Source organism: Rhineura floridana, chromosome 7 (assembly GCF_030035675.1).
Source record: "Rhineura floridana isolate rRhiFlo1 chromosome 7, rRhiFlo1.hap2, whole genome shotgun sequence".
NCBI classification, from domain to species: Eukaryota; Metazoa; Chordata; class Lepidosauria; order Squamata; family Rhineuridae; genus Rhineura; species Rhineura floridana.
The window spans coordinates 51985607-52012266 of record NC_084486.1 but is presented as its reverse complement, the minus strand read 5'-3'; the positions used below and the strand labels follow the sequence as shown (position 1 = coordinate 52012266).

Sequence of the window (26660 nt, the reverse complement as noted above, 5' to 3'; positions counted from 1 at the left end):
TCTTTTAAAAGAAAAGATCACCCTGTGTATCCTTATGTAACCTAAGACTCTGTGTTTTTCATAGTGCTCTATGAGTAAGGCTTTGCTTCATTTGCTTTTAGGAAAGAATAGGATTTTTTTGGAGCCAACTCCAATGATGTGCACCCTGAGCTGGGGTTTCAAAGCCCTTTTTTTAATGATATTATGCAGGTAAGATATGGTACTTATTATATTGTCCTTCTGTGCATGCAGAATCATTTCGGGTGGGCTTGAAAGAAGATTATTAGGACCTTTCCAGACAATGAAAGAACCATCCATATAATTGTTGAGCTATACACAGTACAATCCTAACTATCTCTGCTCATAAATAAGTCCTACTTAATTCGATGGGACTTACCAAATTCTTCCAAGCTACACAGGAAGTGGATTGGACTGTGAAAGACCAACCCAAATTGTGTTTGCATTTTGACAAATTTGTAGGGCAGTTCAATATCTCAGAGGGGAGGTCAGGTCTCCTGCTCCCTTGGTGCATTCACTATAGCTGCCCAATTTCCCTGCTTTTTAAAGTTTGATAGAAATAGCTGTGGGCTATAGGTACGTTCTTAAACCACAAGGTTTTTTTACCTATTAGTGAATTTAGTTATGATTAAGTTTATTTAGCTAATTTCCTCATGCATATTGTTACTGAGCTATTCCCACTGATGTCAATAGATATGTAATGGTACTGAGCTATTCCCCTTTGAAGTATTTTGATTCTGTGTACGTATGCTCAATAAATATCCCCATGTTTAAGGCCTGTGTGAGTGTAAGTTACTGGGTAAATAAACCAAGACTCACTATTGCCAATGTCTAAAGGTCCTAATTCACAAGACTCCTAGAATGAATGCATGTGAAACACATGTCTACAGAGGAGTCTTGCAAACACCCCTACAGCAATAGCCTACTATTTCCTGGCAAAATAAGTGCTCTTTTGAATAAATATTCCTGGATCCACTGCAAAATGCTCATTAATTTGTGGACAATGGTTTCATTATGGAATAAAGGCCTCATTTATGGCTAGGGTTGCCAGGTCAGAAGCATCCCAAACCCTGAGATTTGGGGGGTGGGTCTGAGTGATGTCATTGGGCGTGCCTGAGTGACATCACGGGGCGGGCCTGAGTGAAGCTATTAAGCATGATACATTAAGCATCAACCACAATTGCTTGGTGCATACAATTCATACAAAAACGTTTCTCTGATTGGCCATTAAGATAGAAGAGTCGGACCATCAGCAAGTACCATTGTATTCCTCTCCTTTATAACTTAACTCTAAACATCTAATGTTAATGATTGCATATTTCACTTTCCTGTTCTCTGACTTCAGCTAAATGTTCCTTTGTTTGAATATACTGTGCTAGTAGCTATAGAAACTTATAAAAAGATGCGGTCCATGCCTAAAGGATTTTCTACCCATTTTGGAAGCAAATCAGTTCAGTTATGCATTCTGCAGCAGAGTATAGTGCACGCATGCAAGCCTCTTTGCAAGTGAATAAAATGGTTTCAGAAAAGATTTGTGTTTAAAAGTGTTGTTCACCAGCAATCTGCTTTCATAAACTGTGCAGGATTTTATCACATTTGAATTTTTATCCTTGGATACCTGTCAACAATTATTGCATCATATTGATATCTTGTGATTGGGAACATCATCCTCTACTGACTAGTGTGGGGATGGATTTTTCAGAAGGCTTTGTGGTTGTTATGTGCCTTCAAGTCGATTACAACTTACAGTGACCCCATGAATCAGTGACCTCCAACAGCATCTGTCATGAACCACCTTGTTCAGATCTTGTAAGTTCAGGTCTGTGGCTTCCTTTATGGAATCAATCCATCTCTTGTTTGGTCTTCTTCTTTTTCTATTCCCTTTCATAAGGCTTATAGATCAGCAAATCAAGTAAATTATGGGATGAAGATACATATTATTTCTGCACCAGGTTACGTCTTTATTGCATGATCAATCTGATTTGTTGGCCTGCCTAACTTCAGTACAAAGAGAGGTATAAATGAAGGCATATTTTTTCATCCTTTATCATACAGTATTCCAAACATTTTGCTATATATGTGAACACCAGTGTCTATAGATACATGAGCATATGCGTTATCCCCCAAAATATACCCATGAATTCAATGACATTGAAAGAAACAGTGGGGCTACTAGAAAAGATTTGTATGTACAACTGTGTTAGTTCTTTCTCCAATACCCTAAGGAGTGCATGAGGCCAAGGTTTGCCATAGCTCATGCCTGACCACCATAGTGGTTTGTCTATACTTGGTCAAAAAGTCAGTGTTGTTCTGACAATAGAAACTGTAGATCAGCATTGCTGTCAGTCTTTGCCAGCTGTATAGTGGTGACTGATGTGCAGTAAAACAATTAGCTGGCAGTTGGCCATGCAGTGGCTGGGTTATAAATCTGCCAAGGCTTGGGAATAATGAGGGGAAATGAGGGAGGATCTGGTGTTTTGTTCCGAGCACCAAATATCAGTTTGGTTTAAGGAAGCAAGGTTTAGTAGGCAATCCAAGAGTCAATTAGTCCAGTAATGCAGTCCAGGATTCCAAAGATTTGAAAGAACCTGGGTTACGGGTATGGCTGTTGAAGATCCAGTGCTGGTGTCCACTGTTGCTTCCAGCGGAGAGCAAAAGGCCTCTCATTGCCTTTTAAACTCCACTCCCTGGTTCAGGTGATTGCAATCAGCCCTCCGCTCCCAGAAGTTTCTTCGCCCTGCAGGGGGCAAAGGGGACTCCTGTTCACTCTCTGAGTCTGACTGAGGGCTCCAACTGTGTCCTGAACATTTTCCAACAGCGGAAGGTCTGGAGCTGCATCTCTGGAGATTTTGTTTGTTCCGTCTTCTGGGTCTGCTGTGGCACTCCACTCCTCCTCCTCCTCCTCCTCCTCCTCCTCCTCCTCTTCTTCTGAGGGCTCATCCAATGGAGGCACGACAGTTGCCTAATTTGGTGCCTTCTAGATGTTTTGGGCTACAACTCCCTGATCATCCCTTACCTTTCACCATGTTGGCTGGGACTAATGAGAACTGTAGTCTAAAACATCTGAAGGGCACCAGGTTTGGGAAGGCTGTTGTAGAGAACAGCTGTGGTACACAAAAATTATATAAGAAAAAATTGTTGTCAAACTGTTCTATTTATTCAACCTCCACAACATACTGACCCTGTTCAGGCATCTCTTTACTGAAGGTGCAATTGAAGGGGAGGGGCAAGGGAGTGTATGACCCCAATGCTCATCCCCAGCTTCATAAACCAGATCACTTTTTGCTTCCCCCCCCCCAGATTATCATGCCAGACCATCTTTTCTCCCACACAGTTATCAGAAGTACTGAAACAACACTCCTGACTTCTGAAGCCATAGCTAAGCCACATATTCAGGACAGTCATATGGTCTAGCCTTTCTAGATTGTATGACTTTCTGTTACACACCTATCAGAAGCTATACGGGAGAGATGTAAATGGCAATGGGTTGGATCCAGAAGCAAGCAACACAATTTGAACCACAACTCAGAGAGCATATAGTGTTAGGCGAGCAGGAAGCTGCTTGCCCCAGAAATGAATTTGGGGCCTTCAAGTTAAATTTCGAAACCTCTTGAGGCAAGGTTTCAATAGGTGTTTTTAAAGTGATGGAAAACAACAGACATTACAATCTTAGATCCACCCCCAAAATGGAAGAGCCACCCACAGTCTCTAACACATGCACATACAAGCACCATGCACACATTCATATAGTGCACACTACACACACATGCAGACTAAGTTAACTTAGTTGAAATCAATGAGACAAATTATTTACAACTTAGCCATTGATTTCAGTGGGAACTAAGCGTGGGTCCTATCCTGTGTTTTTAGGATTTTAACCAAAATACTCAGTTTGTTTTGGCTGTTCAATAATGTACCAGCCTTTAGCTGAAACCATAACTTAATTGTGTTGTGATATTTCTGTGAAATGTTGACAATTGTTAACTGAAACTGAGGTGAAAAATACCTTGGGTTTGATTTAATAGTTTTAATAAAGATGTGATAATGGCTGCATTTGCACACTGTGGTCAACTATACATCACATAAATAATAGTTAATGGTTTATCATGAATGTACCAATGTCTTCACTTCTCCCCCTAGTGAAAACATGAGCAACAGACTATGATCCTGGCTTAGTGTTAAGACTGAACCAGAGATTGTGGTTTGTTTCACTCCAAGGAAATCACAATTTGAAGCCAAGGTTGTTCTTGGCCTACCAATCATGAATATATATTTTTTGAGCAAAACAAGCTGTGATCCCCAGGTTCATATATAATGCTAAACCAGAGATTGTGGTTTGTTGCTTCAGCTCATGATAGGAGAGAAATGAAGTGGGATGATGTGGGAGACATCTGCATGTTCATGGTAAACCATTCATCAGACATAATAATAGCTCTTTTATAACACTTTGAACCCTCTGAATAAAATATTGTATATTGTTTGGGAGATTTTAACATATAAATATTTTCTCATGTATTTTCTCCTTTGGGGGACTTTGTTTAAGCAGATTTCATGGTATATAAAAAGAAGCTTCCTTATAACCCATGAGAAAACAGGTAGAGAAAACTGAACCACTTTAGAAATTTGTTCAGCTGTCAGGGCTGTTGTAACAAATATGGGTAAGGCATAAGACTGACAGATTCTGCTACTTGGCCAATAAACAGCTTTATCAAGTCTGGCATTTGGGGATATGCTTTTGCTACATGAAGACATTATGAAATAAAAAAACAACACAACAACTTCCACATTAGAAATCTACCAATCAGCACAATTTTACATCTGTGGCAGTAGCCCTAAAATAACCTCCTTGATCTTTCCCCCCCGGTTAGATTCACACAACTTTCCCTGGCTGAAGGAAAAGGTGAAATTCTTCCTCCAACCATACAGAAAATAATGAAAGGGTATAACAAGTATCTGCGGCCATTTTTTAACAGTAAGTAGAAATATTTTTTTGATAGGAATCAGATCTTTTGATACTAGACCACATCTGGAGAATGAGAAATGAACCCACAATTAGAACCTTGTTGACCTTCTATCTTTGACAGCATCATGTCATTTTGAAAAGATACGATGTTCAATCTCATGAATTGCAGGGATTAGAAGGAACCTGAAGGTTTAGCTCTATCCCTGCCATACTGAGCCATGATCTTCTATATCTAACAGAAGTGACAGACTGGCTTATATAGCCAAGATTCTAATCTGTAGTAGCCCACAAGCAAAGTGTAGGAGCAAGCATGGTGCCTGCAGTGCAAATAATACATACACAGACTAGAGCAATCCAGATATCTCATGCAATCCAGCCATGTGCTAGAAAGGAATTGTGTAATATGCTATCCATGCTACATAGATTATAGAACATTACTTTTTGTGTCAAACTGAGACCTCTGCAACCCACTCAAACAATAAAATGTTTCATAATTTAGATCAGTGGTCGTACACAGTCATCCAGGAAACACCAGTGGTTTCTTGTGCACATTCAAGTTGTACCATAGACCCTAGTAAAAATAATAGTGGGAAATGCTGCAGAACCCGAGGTTTCTTTGCTTGCTGAAGAAAAATCAACTTTGTGTGTGTATTTAAAATTAAAAAAAAATAGACTGAAGAAAAAGTATCCAGCTTGCTTCTTCAGCTGTGCAACAGAAACTTCAAACAAATGTACCAATTATGCATCATGCATAATTATAAGTGATCAAGTTTCATATAGGTATATTAGATGTTGGGGAGTTGTACAGTTTTATAACAACTGCCCAGTCAATAATTTAGAATGATGTGCTTATTTTAAAATAGGTTGCTGAACATCATTTACAGCTACTACACATCTGAATTCCACATTAAACCTCTGCTTTAAATAATTGTGAAATGAGTTATACAAAAGTAGAGACAGAGGTTTTGGTGCTGGTTTCTCTACCTCCCGTTGCCCTGGGAGACAGATGCTTTGAACACAGAGAATGCTAAATGGAACATCAAAACACACCAGGGGCTGAACAAGTTGTATGTCGAGGCATGCTAAATTTCAAGATTTAACAAGCTTTGCTGCCAAAACAGAATCCACAGCAGAATTCCTAACTCTTTTTAAAGCAGCTTAGGGCAAAGCAGGAGTTTGCACATAGAATCTGGGGGAATTGCTCATAAAATATTTGAGCAGTCCCATCTCACCACTGTAGCCTGGATGGATGGGGTGGGGGGAGAATTGCAGGATTGGGGTGTTAATAAGAGGAGATAACAGCACATCTCTCCTGTGAAACAAATGAGCAGTAGAAATACCTCATCAGAGACTTGAGAACAGTTTTTGTAAAGTCTAACTGGCCAAATTCTGTATGTTCATCAAACAATGACTAAATCTGGTGCTGTCTGCTTATTTTATTGCATCAAATTAAATCACTTTATCAATTAAAAACAAAAAATGGTCTTGTAGCACCTTAAAGACTCACAAATGTATTTATCAGCACCTTAAAGACTAACAAACATATTAATAAATAATAAATAACACAGCTATTATTTATGAAGACTAACACAGTTATTGTGTCTTTAAGGTGCCACAAGATGCTCTGGCTACTTTTGGATATAACAATAAATTATGGTTTATTCTACCGTAATTTATTGATACATAATAGTTATGGGAATGAAGCTAGGCGAGCCTCCTGCTTGTGAGTTCCCTCCTTCTCTCTCCTCTCCCTGCAAGGGGAGAATATTTACAGAATCTCTCTTGTGAAACAGCTGAGCAGAGGAAATTCCCTATCACGGAGCTCCATGTGTATAATTGGAGTTCTTGTGCTTGTAAAGAACTATTAGATCAAGACAAACATCTCAGGAAAGGGTTTGTTCATATTAGCAATGTCCAAATGAATATATATAATTTGAGGCTCATCACAGGGGTGTATTACATTCATTACATGTATTACATGCATTACATTCAACAAGTATACAGGCTGTGTACCTGTGTACAAAAATAGTCTAACTGGTACCTTCTTACAGTTATTCACATGTACAATCTGTGTATGCAGTAGTTGAACTGTACAAATCAACAAGTGTACACTCTTTCACACAAACAGCTGTACATGTGTAGAGACAGCTTATATCTGTTTTCAGTGTAATATGTGAACAAGCCATAAATGTTTCATTATCAGTTGATGATTGATAACTAAAGTTGTGAACATATCCCACTGAAAGATATTGTGTTTGAGGTGATATGAAAGTTCTTCCTGTAGTGCTAGATCTGTGATGGCACATTCACACGTTAAAAGTGAACTGCAGAATGAAATGATGATATTTGAATCCTCACAGTTATAAACATCTTATCACGGTTGCCTCATATTTTGTTGGGCTATTTGCAGACGCTGGCAATCTATAATTACATAAAAAAGAATTCTGGGCAATGAAGCATAATTTTAACTTTTTCATCTTCTGTTGCAATATGACATGCATTGTTAAGTGCACAGCATATTCAACGTATGGTTATTTCTGGCCTTTGGTAATTTTATAGGCAAATGGAAAAATGCCTTGCACTGTATCCCTGTGATACAGGGAGTTCTATGTTGTTTCCTGTCCAGGAAGCCCTGCCCAATAAAACTGCTAACACTTGTTAAACCAATCCAAATTGTGCTATATTATCCTCATGTGTCTTTTGCTCTGAGGCCACCTCTGCTCCCTCAAAAACCTGTGAAACTAACCCTTCTCCCCCCAGGAAAACTAATCTTGGAAGTCCTGCTTTTATCTTCAGTCTCATGTAATCTGCCACAGTACTAGGATGAACCCTTAGTACCAACACACACCCCGAGCACCTTACTACTGGTTGAATATTCATTTTATTGTGCATATATGTCTGCATCTCTTTCAGATGGCCCTGTGTCAGTAGGAATGAGTATGGACATAGCAAGCATTGACACCATATCGGAAATAAACATGGTATAGCAGCATTTTATACATGTCTTATTTCAAATTCATATTGTATCAAGTGTAATAGGTAACACTTTCATTCTTCTTTTGCTTCCAACCTATTTTGCTTGACTGAATCAGAAACAAAGTCCATCATTTTAAAAAAGGAAAAGAAAAAAGAGAAAGCTACACCCATTTTAGGTGTAGTAAGTCGCCTAGTGACCACTAGGTATGAGGCAACTAACAAATCAATCAATTAAATAAATAAATAATAGGCGATAAGCCAGTTCAGTTTGCATACCAAGGCTTGTATCCAAAACTGTGCAAGCAGCACTACGCTGACATAGTGGGATTTTCCCTTCCTCAGCTCCCCCCATGCCCTCACCCAAATCAGCTCTAGAGGGTCCCCTAACACTATTGAGCAGATTTTGAGGATGCATGGAAGGCTACAGGGGAGAAGAGAGGAGTGGGAAGTTCCATTGTGCAAGCGGATGTCTGTTGTGCAAGTGGAACAGCAACATTGGATGCAACTCCTACAAATCAAGTAAGGCTGCAATCATATACCCACTCAGTGGAGAGTAAGCTCCACTGAACTCAGTGGAACTTGTTTCTGAGTCGACATGCATAGAATTCCACTGTTAGAAAATGATATGCATTTGTTGTCATTTTTAGGAGTAGCAATTTATCTAAATAGTTTGAAGAATCCAAAATGTTCAGGTAATCTTAAGTGTGAATAAATGCCCATGCTATTTATATAAGAATGAATTGATTTTGTGGAAATTTGGAACACAGTTAATTTTAGGTTTTTTAAACAAGCTCAGACAACTGAGAAATTGGGCTTTTTTATTTGTTTTTTTACCATTCTACTACTGATATATGACACCAGCGAACTATTTAAATTCAATTACCATCAGTTTTACATTAATAAGGGAATTTAAGCTGCAAACAATTTTGAAATTTTATTTATTTATTTATCATATTCTGACTGGCATTCCCAGACCATTCACTGGGACTGCAAACATTTCATATATATTGTAAACTGGTTCATTTTATTTGCACAGTTTGTTTTAATTGTGGGTTTTCTTCATTTCAGAATTGTGTGGCATGATAAAACATGGAGTTGGTGGTTATGTGCGGACAAGTGGTTATGTGTATATATAGAGGGAATAAGCTGCTGTTGAGGTAGCTCACTGTGATTGAAAGCTACCCCTCTTGCAGCTGATAAGTACCTAACACTCTTCCTACTCTCCATCCTCCTTTCTGAGGCAGACACTATCAAACATTTTTCTCCTTTTCTCCATACGCTTGAGTATTTAGCTCAAGTGTTGCTATTTGAAACTGGATTTCTCTGGATCCTGAGATTGCACAATAATATACATGCTTACTCAGAAGTCCCACTCCATTCAATGGGGTTTTAAAATGTATTTATTTATTTATTTTATTTAATAACATTTATATACTGCTTGATTATAAAAAAAACTAAGCGCTTTACAAAAATTTACTGATGTGTGTGCTTCTGTGCTTGGGGGCATAAATATTGCATATACATGTTTACTCAGAAGTACCACTGTTCAAATGGGATTTACAGTTGTAAGCATGTATAGGATCATACCTAAAATGTCAGATTCTGGGCTTGAGGGCACAAATATGGCAATGCCGAAGTCTAACTATTCTATGCCTCTCCCTCCTCCTCCATATAATCTATTCTGAAAGTGGCTTTGGACAGGACTATCCTATGCAGCCCATAGAATTTATATCAATAGCGTATTCTAATATCTAGAGAGGAACTTAAAATAGGAAGACACACAAGCTATAGCTACTCAGATACTGTACAACTTCATTGTACAACTACCATGAGAGTTCTGCACTACTGGCCAAATGCAAGAATTGATATGTAATGTATTAAGTGAGGACCTATCGTTTCTGAAGCTAGTATGAGTTAGTAAATAATAGTTGTTTCCATACATTAAGCAGATAAAAAAGGGGATAATTTGTTATAATTTTAATTTTTAAATGCTGTTCCCTCTTCCTAGGATTACACAGCTACTATATTCCTAAGACAACGATGGACTGATGAACGCCTTTGTTTTGAGGGTAATAAGAGCTTAAGCTTAGATGGCCGCCTTGTAAAAATGCTTTGGGTACCAGACACGTTTATAGTGGACTCAAAAAAGTCTTTTCTTCATGATATCACTGTTGAAAACCGTCTAATAAGAATATATCCCAATGGAACAGTCCTTTATGCCCTAAGGTATGCTCAGTGCTAAAAATGTGTTTTCTCAAAGAGCACTTCTGAGACTGATTTGAATGAGTAATGACCATTTTCAGTAGCTCCTCTTTCATCAGAAATGCTGGTGAAATTGATAATTGTTATACTATGCCAATAAAATTCCTGATCCAGATATTTGTTCTGTCCAGGGAGCTCCAGTCATTTCACTTTGGGGACAGCTCTATAATGTAAAGAGATGCACTTTCAGAGCTGCTGTCCTTCCATTGCAATTAATGGGACAACTTGTTTGTGGTAGAACTATCATGTGAATGTACTTGTGATGTGCCAAATGTTAACAGTATGAAAATTCTGCTGTTGAGGGGGCTAATCTAAAGGGTCCATGCCATCCCTTGGTTACCTCTTCTTCAAGTTCAAATGATCACTGCCTAGTCAATAAGTCCTTTCGCATCATTTTTTAGAAGGAAGAAAATAGGGACTGCTTCATGCTGCACATGTGATCCCAGCAATATGGAATTACATGATGATGCTATGACAATGTCACATGGCCAGTCAGATTTGGCTAGTTGATAATATAATGAAGCTTGTACAGAATGACAATGTTTCCTGCCCTCACTCTGACTTCTACACCCACAGCAGAAGAACTGAAAGGTTGTATGGTGTACTTGGAATTATTTTCTAAATTTAGTTGCTTCTTTACAATTGGAGTACCTTTTTTTCAGGATCTGGAAAGGGAAGAAAAGAGTAGAAATCTCAAATAAGTAAATGAAGCACTTAATCCAGTCCCAGTTTATAAACATGAAATTTACTTGATTATTCAAGTAAAACCCAGTTTAACTAATTTAAAAACGCATTTACAATCTAAAAAACAGACAAAAAGGGAAACAACAGAGGAATGGACAGGAAAGGATCCTATTATTTCAGTTACACATATATAGACAGTTACAGTATGACAGCTTTTCCCAGCTGGGTGCGCTTCAGATGTTAGAGATTTATAGCTCCCATCATCCCGACCGTTGTGCATACTTGCTGGGTTATAATCAAAAATATCTGGTGAGGACCACATTGCGGAAAACTGCAATAGGGTGCTGAGACCGGGAGATAGATGATGATGACTGTACACAGTAATTGTGTATATTGATACCGCCTTGCTGTATTTTTATGACAAGTGTGGTCTATTTACATAAATAAAACAGATAAATAAATCTCCTTCTAAAGATTGAACAAACATAATTTAAGAGGTACATGAGATTTAAGATCGATGTCCAAGGCTCTGCTCTGTATCCCATATGTGATCAGGTGGGCACAAGAGACAAGGTCTTCTCAGCAGTGGTGCCAAAACTGTGGAATGCTCTCCCAATGAAGATCCATGAGGCTCCCCCTCTCTTCATTTTGATATGTCTATTGGAGGCATTTTTATTTTAACAGACCTTTGATGTTTATTCTTCTAATCTAAGGACTGCTGATTACTCATTTTAAGTTCTGTTACTGATATTTTATTACTTCAAGACATTGTATTTGTTTTTAATTATTTTTGTTTTTACTGTCTCATTTTTATAAGCTGCTCTGAATAGTCTGCAGAAAATGGGGTGTAAATAAATTAATAATAATTCTGGGTCTTTTTCCTCCTAGCTGTCTTTTAATAAAACATCAGCTGATCGTTTCCCCTAGCCTTATGTTTTGCTTTTTAAAAAAATTCAAATAAGTAGGATAATTTATTTCTATTTTTAATACTCAGTATTATGCATAGATGGTAACCATCTGTACTTTGCTTTTAAAGGATAACGACAACAGTTGCCTGTAGTATGGATTTGACTAAATACCCTATGGACAAACAGACGTGTACCTTGCAACTGGAAAGCTGTAAGTGATTTTATTACCTCTAACAAAGAAAGGGGATGGGGGACAGATTCTGTTGCAGGATGGACTCAACATTAGACAGAGAGTGCTATAGGGTAAGCTCCTAGATAGGCTGCAGTCATAACCCCACTTACCTGGGAGTAAGCCCCATTGAATTCAATAGGACTTACTTCTGAGCAGACATGGTTGGAATTGCAGCCTAAGCTCCACTTGCCTCAGCCGCCCTCCCCCTCTTCAGGTTAATAAGTTCAGTGTTAATAAGTTGAGGCAGGATCTAGGTGTTAGCGGTGTAGCTGCTTCTGAAAACAGTGTTCTTTGCTCAGGGCTCACTGCAGCAACAGCATCATAAATGTGCTTCTGAACTGGAGAGCAACAGTGGGAGAGGGCTGTTCTGCTTATGTTCTGCTTGCAAGCTTCCTGTTGGCATCTGGTTGGCCACTGTGGAGAAACAGGATGCTGGAGTAGATAACGCCTTTGGTTGGATCCAGCAGGGCTCTTCTTCTGTTCTTAATTAGAAGCAGCCATGTAGGTTGCACAGGGCACTCAATTATTTCCATGTCAATGCTAAACCTTCTCAGGTCCTGATGTGGAAAGTATCCAGTGAGATCCAGGCAACATAGATGATTGCCTCTTGCATACATTGCTACTGCAATTGGAATTCTGACCTCATAGAAGAGGTTTGTCAGCTGCACCACAGTAATGAAACATGAATTAGGCCTGAGAATATCTGTGTGTATTGAGAATGGACTTGTTACTCTCCCTTTGCTAGGTACCGTGCTAATTCCACACAGTTCAAATCGAAACTGCTGTCCCCTGCTAGGTAATATGACTGATCATGCTTTATAGTTTTCATGTGTTTTTTCTTAAATGTCTGGCCCATACAAGTTCTGCATGAGAACAGGACTAAGTGCATTCCATCCTGTTTCCATGTGACTTTTAAAGGGAAAAACTGTACAATTTTCCTAAGAGAGATGGCATGTTCTAGGCATGGGCTCCTTCTAAGAGGAAGGGCAGGATATAAATAAATAAATAAATAAATAAAATGTTATCAAGTCCTGTTGCTCCCAGGAAGACTTGCCCTCCTCTTAAGAACATAAGAACATAAGAACATAAGAAGAGCCTGCTGGATCAGGCCAGTGGCCCATCTAGTCCAGCATCCTGTCCTCACAGAGGCCAACCAGGTGCCTGGGGGAAGCCCGCAAGCAGGACCCGAGTGCAAGAACACTCTCCCCTCCTGAGGCTTCCAGCAACTGGTTTTCAGAAGCATGCTGCCTCTGACTAGGGTGGCACAGCACAGCCATCATGGCTAGTAGCCATTGATAGCCCTGTCCTCCATGAATTTGTCTAATCTTCTTTTAAAGCCGTCCAAGCTGGTGGCCATTACTGCATCTTGTGGGAGCAAATTCCATAGTTTAACTATGCGCTGAGTAAAGAAGTACTTCCTTTTGTCTGTCCTGAATCTTCCAACATTCAGCTTCTTTGAATGTCCACGAGTTCTAGTATTATGAGAGAGGGAGAAGAACTTTTCTCTATCTACTTTCTCAATGCCATGCATAATTTTATACACTTCTATCATGTCTCCTCTGACCCGCCTTTTCTCTAAACTAAAAAGCCCCAAATGCTGCAACCTTTCCTCGTAAGGGAGTCGCTCCATCCCCTTGATCATTCTGGTTGCCCTCTTCTGAACCTTTTCCAACTCTATAATATCCTTTTTGAGATGAGGCGACCAGAACTGTACACAGTATTCCAAATGCGGCCGCACCATAGATTTATACAACGGCATTATGATATCGGCTGTTTTATTTTCAATACCTTTCCTAATTATTGCTAGCATGGAATTTACCTTTTTCACAGCTGCCGCACACTGGGTCGACATTTTCATCGTGCTGTCCACTACAACCCCGAGGTCTCTCTCCTGGTCGGTCACCGCCAGTTCAGACCCCATGAGCGTATATGTGAAATTCAGATTGTTTGCTCCAATATGCATAATTTTACACTTGTTTATATTGAATTGCATTTGCCATTTTTCCGCCCATTCACTCAGTTTGGAGAGGTCTTTTTGGAGCTCTTCGCAATCCCTTTTTGTTTTAACAACCCTGAACAATTTAGTGTCGTCAGCAAACTTGGCCACTTCACTGCTCACTCCTAATTCTAGGTCATTAATGAACAAGTTGAAAAGTACAGGTCCCAATACCGATCCTTGAGGGACTCCACTTTCTACAGCCCTCCATTGGGAGAACTGTCCGTTTATTCCAACTCTCTGCTTTCTGCTTCTTAACCAATTTCTTATCCACAAGAGGACCTCTCCTCTTATTCCATGACTGCTAAGCTTCCTCAGAAGCCTTTGGTGAGGTACCTTGTCAAACGCTTTTTGAAAGTCTAAGTACACTATGTCCACTGGATCACCTCTATCTATATGCTTGTTGACACTCTCAAAGAATTCTAATAGGTTACTGAGACAGGACTTTCCCTTGCAGAAGCCATGCTGGCTCTGCTTCAGCAAGGCTTGTTCTTCTATGTGCTTAGTTAATCTAGCTTTAATAATACTTTCTACCAGTTTTCCAGGGACAGAAGTTAAGCTAACTGGCCTGTAATTTCCGGGATCCCCTCTGGATCCCTTTTTGAAGATTGGCGTTACATTTGCCACTTTCCAGTCCTCAGGCACGGAGGAGGACCCGAGGGACAAGTTACATATTTTAGTTAGCAGATCAGCAATTTCACCTTTGAGTTCTTTGAGAACTCTCTGGTGGATGCCATCCGGGCCTGGTGATTTGTCAGTTTTTATATTGTCCATTAAGCCTAGAACTTCCTCTCTCGTTACCACTATTTGTCTCAGTTCCTCAGAATCCCTTCCTGCAAATGTTAGTTCAGGTTCAGGGATCTGCCCTATATCTTCCACTGTGAAGACAGATGCAAAGAATTCATTTAGCTTCTCTGCAATCTCCTTATCGTTCTTTAGGACACCTTTGACTCCCTTATCATCCAAGGGTCCAATTGTCTCCCTAGATGGTCTCCTGCTTTGAATGTATTTATAGAATTTTTTGTTGTTGGTTTTTATGTTCTTAGCAATGTGCTCCTCAAATTCTTTTTTAGCATCCCTTATTGTCTTCTTGCATTTCTTTTGCCAGAGTTTGTGTTCTTTTTTATTTTCTTCATTCGGACAAGACTTCCATTTTCTGAAGGAAGACTTTTTGCCTCTAAGAGCTTCCTTGACTTTGCTCGTTAACCATGCTGGCATCTTCTTGGCCCTGGCGGTACGTTTTCTGATCTGCGGTATGCACTCCAGTTGAGCTTCTAATATAGTGTTTTTAAACAACTTCCAAGCATTTTCGAGTGATGTGACCCTCTGGACTTTGTTTTTCAGCTTTCTTTTTACCAATCCCCTCATTTTTGTGAAGTTTCCTCTTTTGAAGTCAAATGTGACCGTGTTGGATTTTCTTGGCAATTGGCCAGTTACATGTATGTTTAATTTAATAGCACTGTGGTCACTGCTCCCAATCGGTTCAACAACACTTACATCTCGCACCAGGTCCCGGTCCCCACTGAGGATTAAGTCCAGGGTTGCCGTCCCTCTGGTCGGTTCCATGACCAACTGGTCTAGGGAATAGTCATTTAGAATATCTAGAAACTTTGCTTCTTTGTCATGACTGGAACACATATGTAGCCAGTCTATGTCCGGGTAGTTGAAGTCACCCATTACTACCACATTTCCTAGTTTGGATGCTTCCTCAATTTCATATCTCATCTCAAGGTCTCCCTGAGCATTTTGATCAGGGGGACGATAGATCGTTCCCAGTATTAAGTCCCTCCTGGGGCACGGTATCACCACCCACAACGATTCTGTGGAGGAGTCTGCCTCTTTTGGGGTTTCGAGCTTGCTGGATTCAATGCCTTCTTTCACGTATAGAGCGACTCCGCCACCAATACGTCCTTCCCTGTCCTTCCGATATAGTTTATATCCAGGGATAACCGTATCCCACTGGTTTTCTCCATTCCACCAGGTCTCGGTTATGCTCACTATATCAATGCTCTTCTCTAAGACCAAGCACTCCAGTTCTCCCATCTTGGTTCGCAGGCTCCTAGCATTAGCGTACAGGCACTTGTAAGCAGTGTCTCTCTTCAAGTGTCTTTGGCACTTGTGGTTAGGCCTGTGGTAATTTTGCTCTTCTGAATTTATATCCTGTGCCCCTGCTCTCACAATGCCTACTTCTAGGCCTACCCCTTTTAAAAGTTCATCATTTCTTTGGTTTTTATCCCAGGGGGGAGGTTTATTCCGAACCGGACCTTTCTCAGCTCCTGTCGGGTTTCCCCCCTCAGTCAGTTTAAAAGCTGCTCTGCTACCTTTTTAATTTTAAGTGCCAGCAGTCTGGTTCCATTCTGGTTCAAGTGGAGCCCGTCCCTTTTGTACAGGCCCGGCTTGTCCCAAAATGTTCCCCAGTGCCTAACAAATCCGAACCCTTCCACCCGACACCATCGTCTCATCCACGCATTAAGACTGCGAAGCTGGGTCTGTCTGGCTGGTCCTGCGCGTGGAACCGGTAGCATTTCAGAGAAAGCCACCTTGGATTTGCAGCAGGAAGGAAGGCATTTGGAAACTATAATCTACCAAGTTTTAAAGATTTTTTCAGTGTGGGTTGCATAGAAGCAGTATTCGGTGGATTGCACCCATAATGAGTCTGCAATTATTTAGGGATGGGGGAGGATATCCACTAAACTGGACTCAGTATTGGATTCCAACTGAATTTGACAGTTTGCTATCCTTTTGGACCGACACTGATTTCTTGTGGTGGGCCTTGGCTGTAATCGGCATAGATTTTGCTGCTACTGCTGCTGCAATCAGCATGATTTTTTCTCCGAATTTCCCGTGCTACCTGCCCTGCCCCCACCCTGCTTTCATTGCTGCTGTGCTGAGTTAACCAAGGGCGCTCTCGCTCTCTCGCTGTGCTAAATGTGTGTGTGTGTGTGTGTGTGTGTGTGTATATGTGTGTGAACAAAAATACAAGGTGGTACTAGTGGTGGTGGTGATGCTGCTGCTGCAGCACTGCTGACAAACTAATTCAAGAATAATGAATAGTGAAAGGGAGGGGAATCATTAAGCAGCACATCAGTTAGCCCGAGGCAAGAGACAGATTCAAAGGCAATTATCTGCATCATTGATATGTAAATAGGAAAAATACCCACACTGTAATTATTCATATAAGCTACCTAAAATTTACGCATTTTTTTCTTGCTGCCAAAAAACCACATGGAACACTGTGATCATTCATGTAAGTTACTTAAAAATTACGCAATTTTTTTCTCGGCAACAAAAAACCATTTGGAATACTGTCATCATTTACATAAGTATTTACGTTAATAATTACAAAAAAAAATTGCCACCGAAAAAACCCCGTGGATCGAATCACCCAAAAATCACACAAGCAGATCAAATCGGTAAGTGCCAGAGCAAGCGGGAACAGAAAAAGGGCAGATTGGGATCAAACAATGGACTATCAGCATACAAGCAGATCAGAACTATGCAGCAAACCTCATCCCTACAATTATTATAATTAAATAAATGCTAGCTATCTTTAAAAAGAGGGAAACCCAGCTTACTACTGAGTTATGTGATGTACAGTATATTTACATCAATAATATTTTCCTACACAATTTTTAGAAATATTTTTATACTGCCTTTCAAGGCAAAAAGCCTTCTCAAGATGGTTTACAGAAAAATAATAATAAAAGAATTTAAATATAAAATTAACTAAAACTAGTAGTATAGTTGACCTCCCTGACAAGGTACACCTGACGCCAACACTGTTGTCTTTTCGGCACCAGGTCAAGACTTTCCTCTTCTCCCAGGCATTTTAGCATGTGTTTTTAAATTGCTTTTTAAAAATGTGTTTTTACATTTGTATATTTGTTTTTAATTGTTGTAAACCACCCAGAGAGCTTCGGCTATGGGGCGGTATACAAATGCAATAAATAAATAAATAATAAATAGTATAAACAAAAATCCACTCCAGTCCAGCAACTATAATATAGTAAAAATAAGAAATTGTGGCAACAGTTGCAATTTTAACTTTAAAGATACATAAATGAACAAAGCCCCATGTTTATGCATTTCTCTTTTACACCTGAAAACAAAGGATTTCAGAATGATACTGTCTCATTCAGCAAGCACAAAAGTGTTTCCTGAATGAATGAAGGGAAAACGTAGTGATGCAATCAGAACCAATCACATGACTTTTGTTGCCCACTTTCTAGGGTGGGAAAAACAAGATCAGAAACAACTGAACGGATTCACAAGACTATAGTGATCCAGCTCATTTCCATGCAGCAGTTTTCCTCCTTGTGCTATTTGAACAGTTGCTGTTGGATAAATACTGCTGTCTTCTAGAAATAAGCTGTAAATTTCAGTGTGTGCTTGTCAAAATAGTTGATATGAACGAGCAAAGTTTCTAGCACCAAAAAAACATTCTGTTAACTGGAAATAATGTACACATTTGAAGGAAAACAAATAATATTGCCAAATAACTCCTATTTAGAAGCAGAAAATAATAGGCTTTTGGAAAAGATCACAGGCATTTCTAGCCACTGAGTGCTTAGTAAGCAAATTCAGGATTGCAGTAATGACGATGATGAGAGCCAATTCCTAAACCTTCTATGGAAATTTCACAAAACTTTGCATGCTCTTTATGATGACTGACACCCCAGCTGAAAGGAACATTTGCATGAGCTGTTTTGGGAGGGATTGGGTGCATCCTTTTAATTCTTCCCAATCATGTCGATAGCACCTGTATTGCAGGTGTAACCTTCTCTTTCTTTCTTCTGGATCCAGCCTATATAGAGACAATTACTGAAGCATACATCTTCAGTGCACTTATATTATCAATAGCTATAAGACTGTTTTGATTACAAGTTCTTTTGCAGGTATACACAACAGAAATATAAATTATAATTATGCTTGCAAAAAATAGCATATCTGTTAGCAAAATCACTTGATGTCAATGGAGTCCACAAAGAAAAGTCCTGTTAACACTTTGCTGAACAAACTGTATAAACTGAGGAGAATGGAACAGAGAGATTTTGTTTTTCAATTCAAACCTTGTACATAGCAGGAAGACATACAACCAAATATACAGAAGAAAACTCCTCAGAACTACACACCAGCACATGCTACCTCGCTGAAGATCATGCCATGCTGAGCAACACTTCCACCCATCCTCCTCTTGGACAGCTAACTTTAACATTAGCAGAATTAACCCTTACATTCCAAATTGTATGATCCCTGCTGTTGCACTTCCAACAATATCATTCACCTTTTTAGATACTAGCAATAATAAAATAGGTATCATTGCAGTTATTGTCCAGATGGCATCACTTTCTCTTCATACCTTCTACATGGGGTTTGTAGATGTCATGCCTCCATCGGATGAGTCCTCAGAGGAGAATGAGGAGCAGTGGATTGGCACAGCAGACCCAGGAGAAGGAACAAACAGACTCGCCCAAGATGCAGCTCCAGACCCCCACCACTGGAAGATGTTCAGGACACAGCTGGAGCCCTTCAGTTAGACTCAGAGAGTGAACAGGAGGCCCCTCTGCCCCCTGCAGAGCGAAGACGCCTGTGAGTAGCAGAGCAACACAGACATTCTGGCCATTTAGGGCTACAAGTTCCTGGGAGTTGGAGGGCTGATGGCTGGCACCTGAACCAGGGACGGGAGATTAAAAAGCACTGAGAGGTCTTTTGCTCTCTTCTGGAAGCAACATTGGATGCCAGCATCAGACCCTCACCACCTGTGCTGGACTCTGTTGAGTCTTGAACCCCAGATTGCCTTGCTGGAATCTTGAATCTTTGATTTGCTACTGACCTTGCCTTTGGAAGATGAACTAGTACATGGAATTGAAACCCCTCAACCCCCTCCCTTGCTTATCCACATTCTCTTCAAGCCTTGTCTGCTTTATAACCAAGCCCCTGATTAGGCGGCTAATTGTTTTACAGTGCTGTTAATCATCTCAGTGCAGCCAGCAGAGACTGACAGCAGAGACACAGAATTTTCTTTCTTGCTTAAGGTGGTCAGGCACTGGGGTGGGAGCAGAATGTTGAAAGAAAAGCCTAGCAGTTTTAAATAGATAGTAAATAATACATAACACACACACATGACAAAGTATGTCCACCTCAGCCGGTACAAACATAGTAATATGCCCCTTTTAATCTTTAAATATTTAGCTTACCTGAGCCAAGCTGTCCAGATTTAAAGACAACTTTCAGATAATTCTTTCAGGCTGGGCCTGAAACTCCACCAACCACAAATGTAAAGAGAAAGAAACTAGGAAGCCATCTAACAAAGAAACATCACTGAGCACGTTCAGCTCCAAAATACTCCTTTCTCCTATAACTTAAAAGGCCATACATATTCACCCACATTGAAAAGCAGGAAGTTTCCATGTAGACAAAACCTTGGAAGGAAGGAAAGCATCTGACATGCATTGGCCAAGTTGGTGTCATGACACAGAATGTGCATGGACAGCCCAACTTCTCAAATATCAAAGTTGTCAGAATATCTTCAGTCTAGCTTCTGTGAAGGAAGAGAAGGGTTGCTGGTTTGGCAGATGGACAGACAAGTTTAGGGAAGGGAAATGGGCAAGAGCCCTAGAGGTAAAATATTGTGATGCAAGGAATAGACAGAGAAACAGGAAGCTGAAGGAAAAGGTGCTAAAGTACTACATCAAGCACTTATATAAATAGTTCCGATTTTTGACTGGTCAAATGGCCAGTCAAATTCTGGAAGCTTTGGAAAGGAATGAAATGCTATGCGTACATTGTTTTAAATAAACTCATTTGTTTAGCTAAAATGGACAGAGAAGAGAGGAAACTGAGACAAGAAGGAGCTAATGAGAGAAAGAGCGAGGAAAATGGGCTTATGACTCTTGAGTCTGGATAAAGCTGTAATCTTCAGATGTGCATAGAAGGGCAGTTCTGCCTGTGTGGCCTTTGGGTACAGGAGAGTACAGAATGGGGGTGGAATATCACATTCACTGATTTCCACTAACTAGCCAGTCCTTTGGCCGTTGGCTTCTGATAGCCTGACATCTACTTTCTGCTGTTACCAAGGAGAGTTCTGAAGACTAGGGACTTCACATTCTGAGGCTGAAATTGCCTTGCAGCTACGAAGGGAATTAATAAAATGACAAATTAGTACTTATTTTCACAACCAAATACCCTGAAAATTCCCTCATTATTCAGCTTACCCTTGCTCTTTAGTAAGCAAAGAGGGTTTATTCAAGCCAAGAAGATGAGTGGCAATCTTTTCTGTTTTCCAGGGCTTTGAAGCCTTTTCTTCCCTCTCCTTTGGCTATTTGCACAGTTGGTGTCGGAATTCAGTTGAGTTGCGTAGCAGAGCGGAGCGTATTGAGCGAGCTTATGTGTGTGTGTTTGAATCTTTGCTAAGATTCTACCGTCCCTGCAAATTAGTCGGACAGAGACTTTAAGCTTTAAAATAAGAAAGAACTACTTTATTCTGGAAATACATGCTTGATAGGAAAGAGTTCTATATCTAGCTAACTAGCTATGTTGGAGCAGTCTGCACTGGTCCCAGTGCAGCTCTCATGCTGGTTGAGAGGGAGAGACAAAGGAAAGATGTCTGCTCCCCTCTCGAGAGAGAAGAAGAAAACTGGGAAGGCGGGAAGGAACTGGGATCAACATCCTTTGCAAATCAGTCTAGCAGGAAGGGGAGAGACGGCAAGGATCAAAGGACAGGTATAGCCTAGCAACCAAGAGGTCTTCTCCCTAGCTACCCTTTTTAACCCCATGCAGCCTCAACCCACCAAGTTGGAGTCGAACCTCATACATTCCAACAGTTGGGATAGGGGTGGGGGATCTGAAACATTTTATCATCTGCTTAATGTGGCACTTCAAGCTATTTCAAACATCACCATAAATGTCATTTTACAGCAGACACTATACACTGCAGGGAGCTAAGGAGCAGTACTGATATCCATGTTCATAAATAACATTTGTAGCAGCAAGTGTTTGTATACACTATGGGGAAATGTGTAGAGATTGAACTATATGACCTTCTTTGCACCTACCAAAATGGATAGCTTTTAGTGGGTAGTATTTTGTTACAAGGTTTTACAGTATTAACGCTGCACTGGGATGGAGGAGAAATTCAATTAACCATATTTAAAGGGGCAAACCTAATTTGCACTTTCCAAAACAATGCGCAAACTGAAACGTAGCCATTCTTCAAAAGTTGGTGCAGTTCTCCAGCCAAATAATGTGTACAAAAAGGCATGTGCTAGGATAAAGTGTTTATATAAATGCACAAATTACTGAAAATAACATAGAAAAACACATTATATTCAGGGGGAAAACGCTTTGCAAAAATGTGTATATTAGGAGAAATTTGCACAAAAATGCTGATGAATTTTTATGAGAACTTTTCTGAAAAATAAAATAAAATTGCAAACTAATGTAGAAATGTGGAAGACTGAATTTAAGACTGGAAAGATTAGAACCCGAGAGAAACCAAAATTGACTTATTTGCCCATCCCTACTCTCACAGCATATTGTTTGCAGTGTCAACACTGGAGCCTCCTTTTTTTCGCCTTACTAAGTGACTAATAGAGCAATCCTTTATTCAAGATCTGCTGGCTATGGTGCTATCAGATTTGACAGAATTCCTGATATGCCACTGGAACTCCATACACCATCAGCACAACACCAGCAGAACATGCTACCTTCCACCAGCAAGGAGACGCCAGCATCCTGGCCTATTCATGTGGGAGGTGGATTTTTAGATCTATCATTTTTAACCATGCATAATACTAGCCCTGTGAGTTTACACATGCTGTATAGGTTTGTAAATTGATTGCTGGATCTGTTCATTTGTTTAATTATATTATAAGTGGATGTTGCACTCATACAAGAATTTAGAGAGATACCCACACACTCTTTAGAATGTCTTTAAAGGGATTTTCTCCCTTTAAGGGGGTGGGAGAGTTTAAGCTGTGACGATGGATTTTTTATTTTAAAATGGACACAACTGAAGTTATGCAACTGCATGAAGCATGAAGTACTTAGGGGCTCAGATCTGACTCTTAATTTTATTTTCTATTCTAAGTCCAAATCTTGGGGTCTCTAGGCAACCAGTAAATCAAGTGAAATTAATGGAAACTTTGTCAGTGTATATCAAAAGAAGGCATCTACTATGGACACATCAAAGAAACATTCTATATTTAGTGAAATCTCTCTCTTTTTCTATTCCCAGGGGGTTATAACACAAATGATATCATGTTTTACTGGACAAGAGGAAATGATTCAGTTAGAGGTATGGATACCCTTCGATTGGCACAGTACACAGTAGAAGACCACTATACTTCTGTATCTGAAGCTGTCTATGAAACAGGTAGGTAATGCTTCAAGAGTTCGTTTACAGTCATAACATCCTACCAAGGACTTGCTGTGTTTTTTTCTATATTTTTCCCACTTGCTCAATAAAGCTAGCAGGGCGTGGTCTGAAAGCAGATTATGATTTATTTCTTACGTTCTGCTCCTTTTCTTGTAGAGCAGAATGGCTAACAGCATCTATAAACAACTTTTAAAACTACAACATTAAAATGAACAAAAATATAATAGTAAAATGTGTGAAATGAGATGAGGTGATGCAGCAACATTGCTGAAACTAAGCAGGTTGGGGTCTGGTCAGTACCTTGATGAGAGATTACCTGGCAACCCCATATATGCCATCTTGAATTCATTGAAGAAAGGCAGGGTATAAACGAATCACTTCATGTTAATTGTACTTTTATGCAGTTGCATGTCATGAGTAACTTTGATGTACTGCAGCTTTGTCAGTTGGGCTTAAAAGAGTGGCTTGCTGCAAGACCTTGACCGCTTGACTAAAGACATTTATGCCAAGTTGTCTAAATAATTATCAGTACAATCCTATGCATTTAATTTTTTTTCTTCTGGATGTTAAGGAAAAATAATAGATGACTTGAAATACTGACATTAAAACACTGAACACCTATAAATTGGTATTAAAAATACAGGTCTGCACTAGCAGATTTCATGCCCAGAAAGTACCTTGCTTATTAGTAAGTGGCATTTGCTTGCCTTCCTTACTGCACTGCTTCTGCTCCTAGCTAGACATCGTGCTCAAAGAAGGCTCATAAGTCCATATTGCTGCTCTGCCCAGAGAGAGACAACTGTTCAGTTGTCAGAAAATAAAATACATGTTTATTTCTTAATGGTTCAGAGAGCGAATATCCAAGTAATCCAAGAAAAGTACAGTGGAGGCCACTGCTCTTGTTTAAATAGAATCATATTCTCTAACGATACATGGTATAGCCAGAAGCATAAAAATATAGGGCTGTACAAATAATAGTCATAATAATTCATTACATGGCTTCCTTAGTTTCCTTGTCTCATTTCAGCAATTTTCTTCATGGAGGAAGGGAGGTTTTCTTAAAAGAAAATTCCATTGATTTCATTAGGTAACTTTCAATTAACTATCTTTTAAAATTTATTTTTTGAATCAGATGTACAGGGTTTTAATTGTGGTTTTTACATCATGGTAAACCAACATGCTGGTTCCTGAGGAGCAGCTCCCACCTGCTTTGCTCCATCAAAGGCTTCTTAGGTCAGTGCAAGATGGCAGCTAACCCAAGGTTTGTTGTCCAAACCTAGGATTATGGTTAAGGTATTCTCTCCTTAACAATAATCTGTAGCCAAGGTTTGTCCTATGGTTACAGATCATGATTAAGGAGGAGAGAACTTAACCACAATCCTGGGTTCAGATGACACACCAAGCCAAACCTTATTTTAACTGCCAAGGTGCTGATCTAATAATCCCGGAAATGAGTAAAGTGGTTGTGATCACCTCCTTCATAGTTTACCAGTAGCAGACTGCAGTACAGATCATTAACTGGTCATATCAAAAATCAGAGTAAAGCTAAAGAAGACCAACAAAGGAATCATAATGCCAAAATACAATTTAAATAACATCCCAGAAGAATATAAAGATCAAATAAGGAACAGGTTTGAGGCTTTAAACTTAGTTGACAGAGAACCAGAAGAACTATGGAATAAAGTCAGAGACATTATCAGGGAAGAATACAAAAAGACAATACCTCTAGTTAAAAAGAGAGAAAGACCTCAATGGATGACTGAAGAAACTCTTAAAATGGTTAAAGAGAGAAGGAAAGCAAAAAGCAAAAGGAGATAGAAACGCAGTCAGAACCCTAAATGCAACAATACAGCGACTAGTACATAGGAACAAAGAGAACTATTACAATAGTTATTGTATAGAAATAGAAGAGGACAACAAAAAGGGTAGAACAAGAGCCCTGTTCCAAAAGTTTAGAGAAATGAAAGGGACATTTAAACCATGGGTAGGGATGTTGAATAATCAACAGGGGAACACATTGACTGCCTGAGATGAAATAAAAGGAAGATGGAAGCAATACACTGAAGAACTGTATAAAAGAGATGCCAGGATGACAGATTCATTCACAGAGGAACCGTATGATGATTAACCAGAAATTTTAGAATGTGAGGTGAAAGCTGCTCTTAAAATACTTGGAAGAAACAAATCACCAGGAATAGATGGCATACCAATAGAGTTGCTACAAGCTACTGAGACTGAATCTGTCCAAATTTTGACAAAAATCTGTCAAGAAATATGGAAAACTAAACAATGGCCCACAGACTGGAAGCATTCAATATACATCCCAATTCCAAAGAAAGGGGATCCCAGGGAATACAGTAATTATCGAACTATTGCCTTAATATCCCGTGCAAGTAAAGTAATGCTCAAGATTCTACAACAAAGGCTTTTACCATATATGGAGTGAGAAATGCCAGACGTCCAAGCTGGATTTAGAAAGGGAAGAGACACCAGAGATCATATCGCAAACATACGTTGGATAATGGAACGGAGCAAGGAATTTCAGAAGAAAATCGCCCTGTGCTTTATAGATTACAGCAAAGCCTTTGACTGTGTAGATCATGAAAAACGATGGAATGCTTTAAAATAAATGGGGGTGCCCCAGCATCTGAGTGTCCTGATGTGCAACCTATGCTCTGGACAAGAGGCTACATCTGAAAGGGTGTGAGACAGGGGTGTATTTTATCATCCTATTTATTTAATCTATATGCAGAACATATCATACAGAAAGCAGAATTGGACCAAGATGAAGGAGGTGTGAAAATTGGAGGGAGAAATATCAATAATTTAAGATATGCAGACGATACCATACTAGTAACAGAAACCAGTAACGATTTGAAACGAATGCTGATGAAAGTTCAAGAGGAAAGCACAAAAGCAGGACTACAGCTGAACATCAAAAAGACTAAAGTAATGACAACAGAAGATTTATGTAACTTTAAAGTTGACCATGAGGACATTGAACTTGTCAAGGATTATCAATACCTTGGCACAGTCATTAACCAAAATGGAGACAATAGCCAAGAAATCAGAAGGCGGCTAGGACTGGGGAGGGCAGCTGTGAGAGAACTAGAAAAGGTCCTCAAATGCAAAGATGTATCACTGAACACTAAAGGCAGGATCATTCAGACCATGGTATTTCTGATCTCTATGTATGTATGTGAAAGTTGGACAGTGAAAAAAGCAGGTAAGAGAAAAATCAACTCATTTAAAGTGTGTTGTTGGAG

The 26660-nt window shown here is 39.6% G+C and overlaps 1 protein-coding gene across 3 annotated transcripts in view; it reads left to right on the top strand.

Annotated features, from left to right (window-relative positions):
* The window catches only part of LOC133388954 (gamma-aminobutyric acid receptor subunit pi-like), a 50527-nt gene that overhangs the window by 9096 nt on the left and 14771 nt on the right, over positions 1–26660 (top strand). For all 3 annotated transcript variants that reach the window (XM_061635615.1, XM_061635614.1, XM_061635616.1), the window contains exons 2-7: positions 102–189; positions 4866–4969; positions 7874–7941; positions 9945–10162; positions 11919–12001; positions 23254–23391. In XM_061635615.1, coding sequence (XP_061491599.1) covers positions 134–189; positions 4866–4969; positions 7874–7941; positions 9945–10162; positions 11919–12001; positions 23254–23391 — 667 coding nt within the window. In that variant the 5' untranslated portion in view covers positions 102–133. The remainder of the gene's footprint in view (positions 1–101; positions 190–4865; positions 4970–7873; positions 7942–9944; positions 10163–11918; positions 12002–23253; positions 23392–26660) is intronic.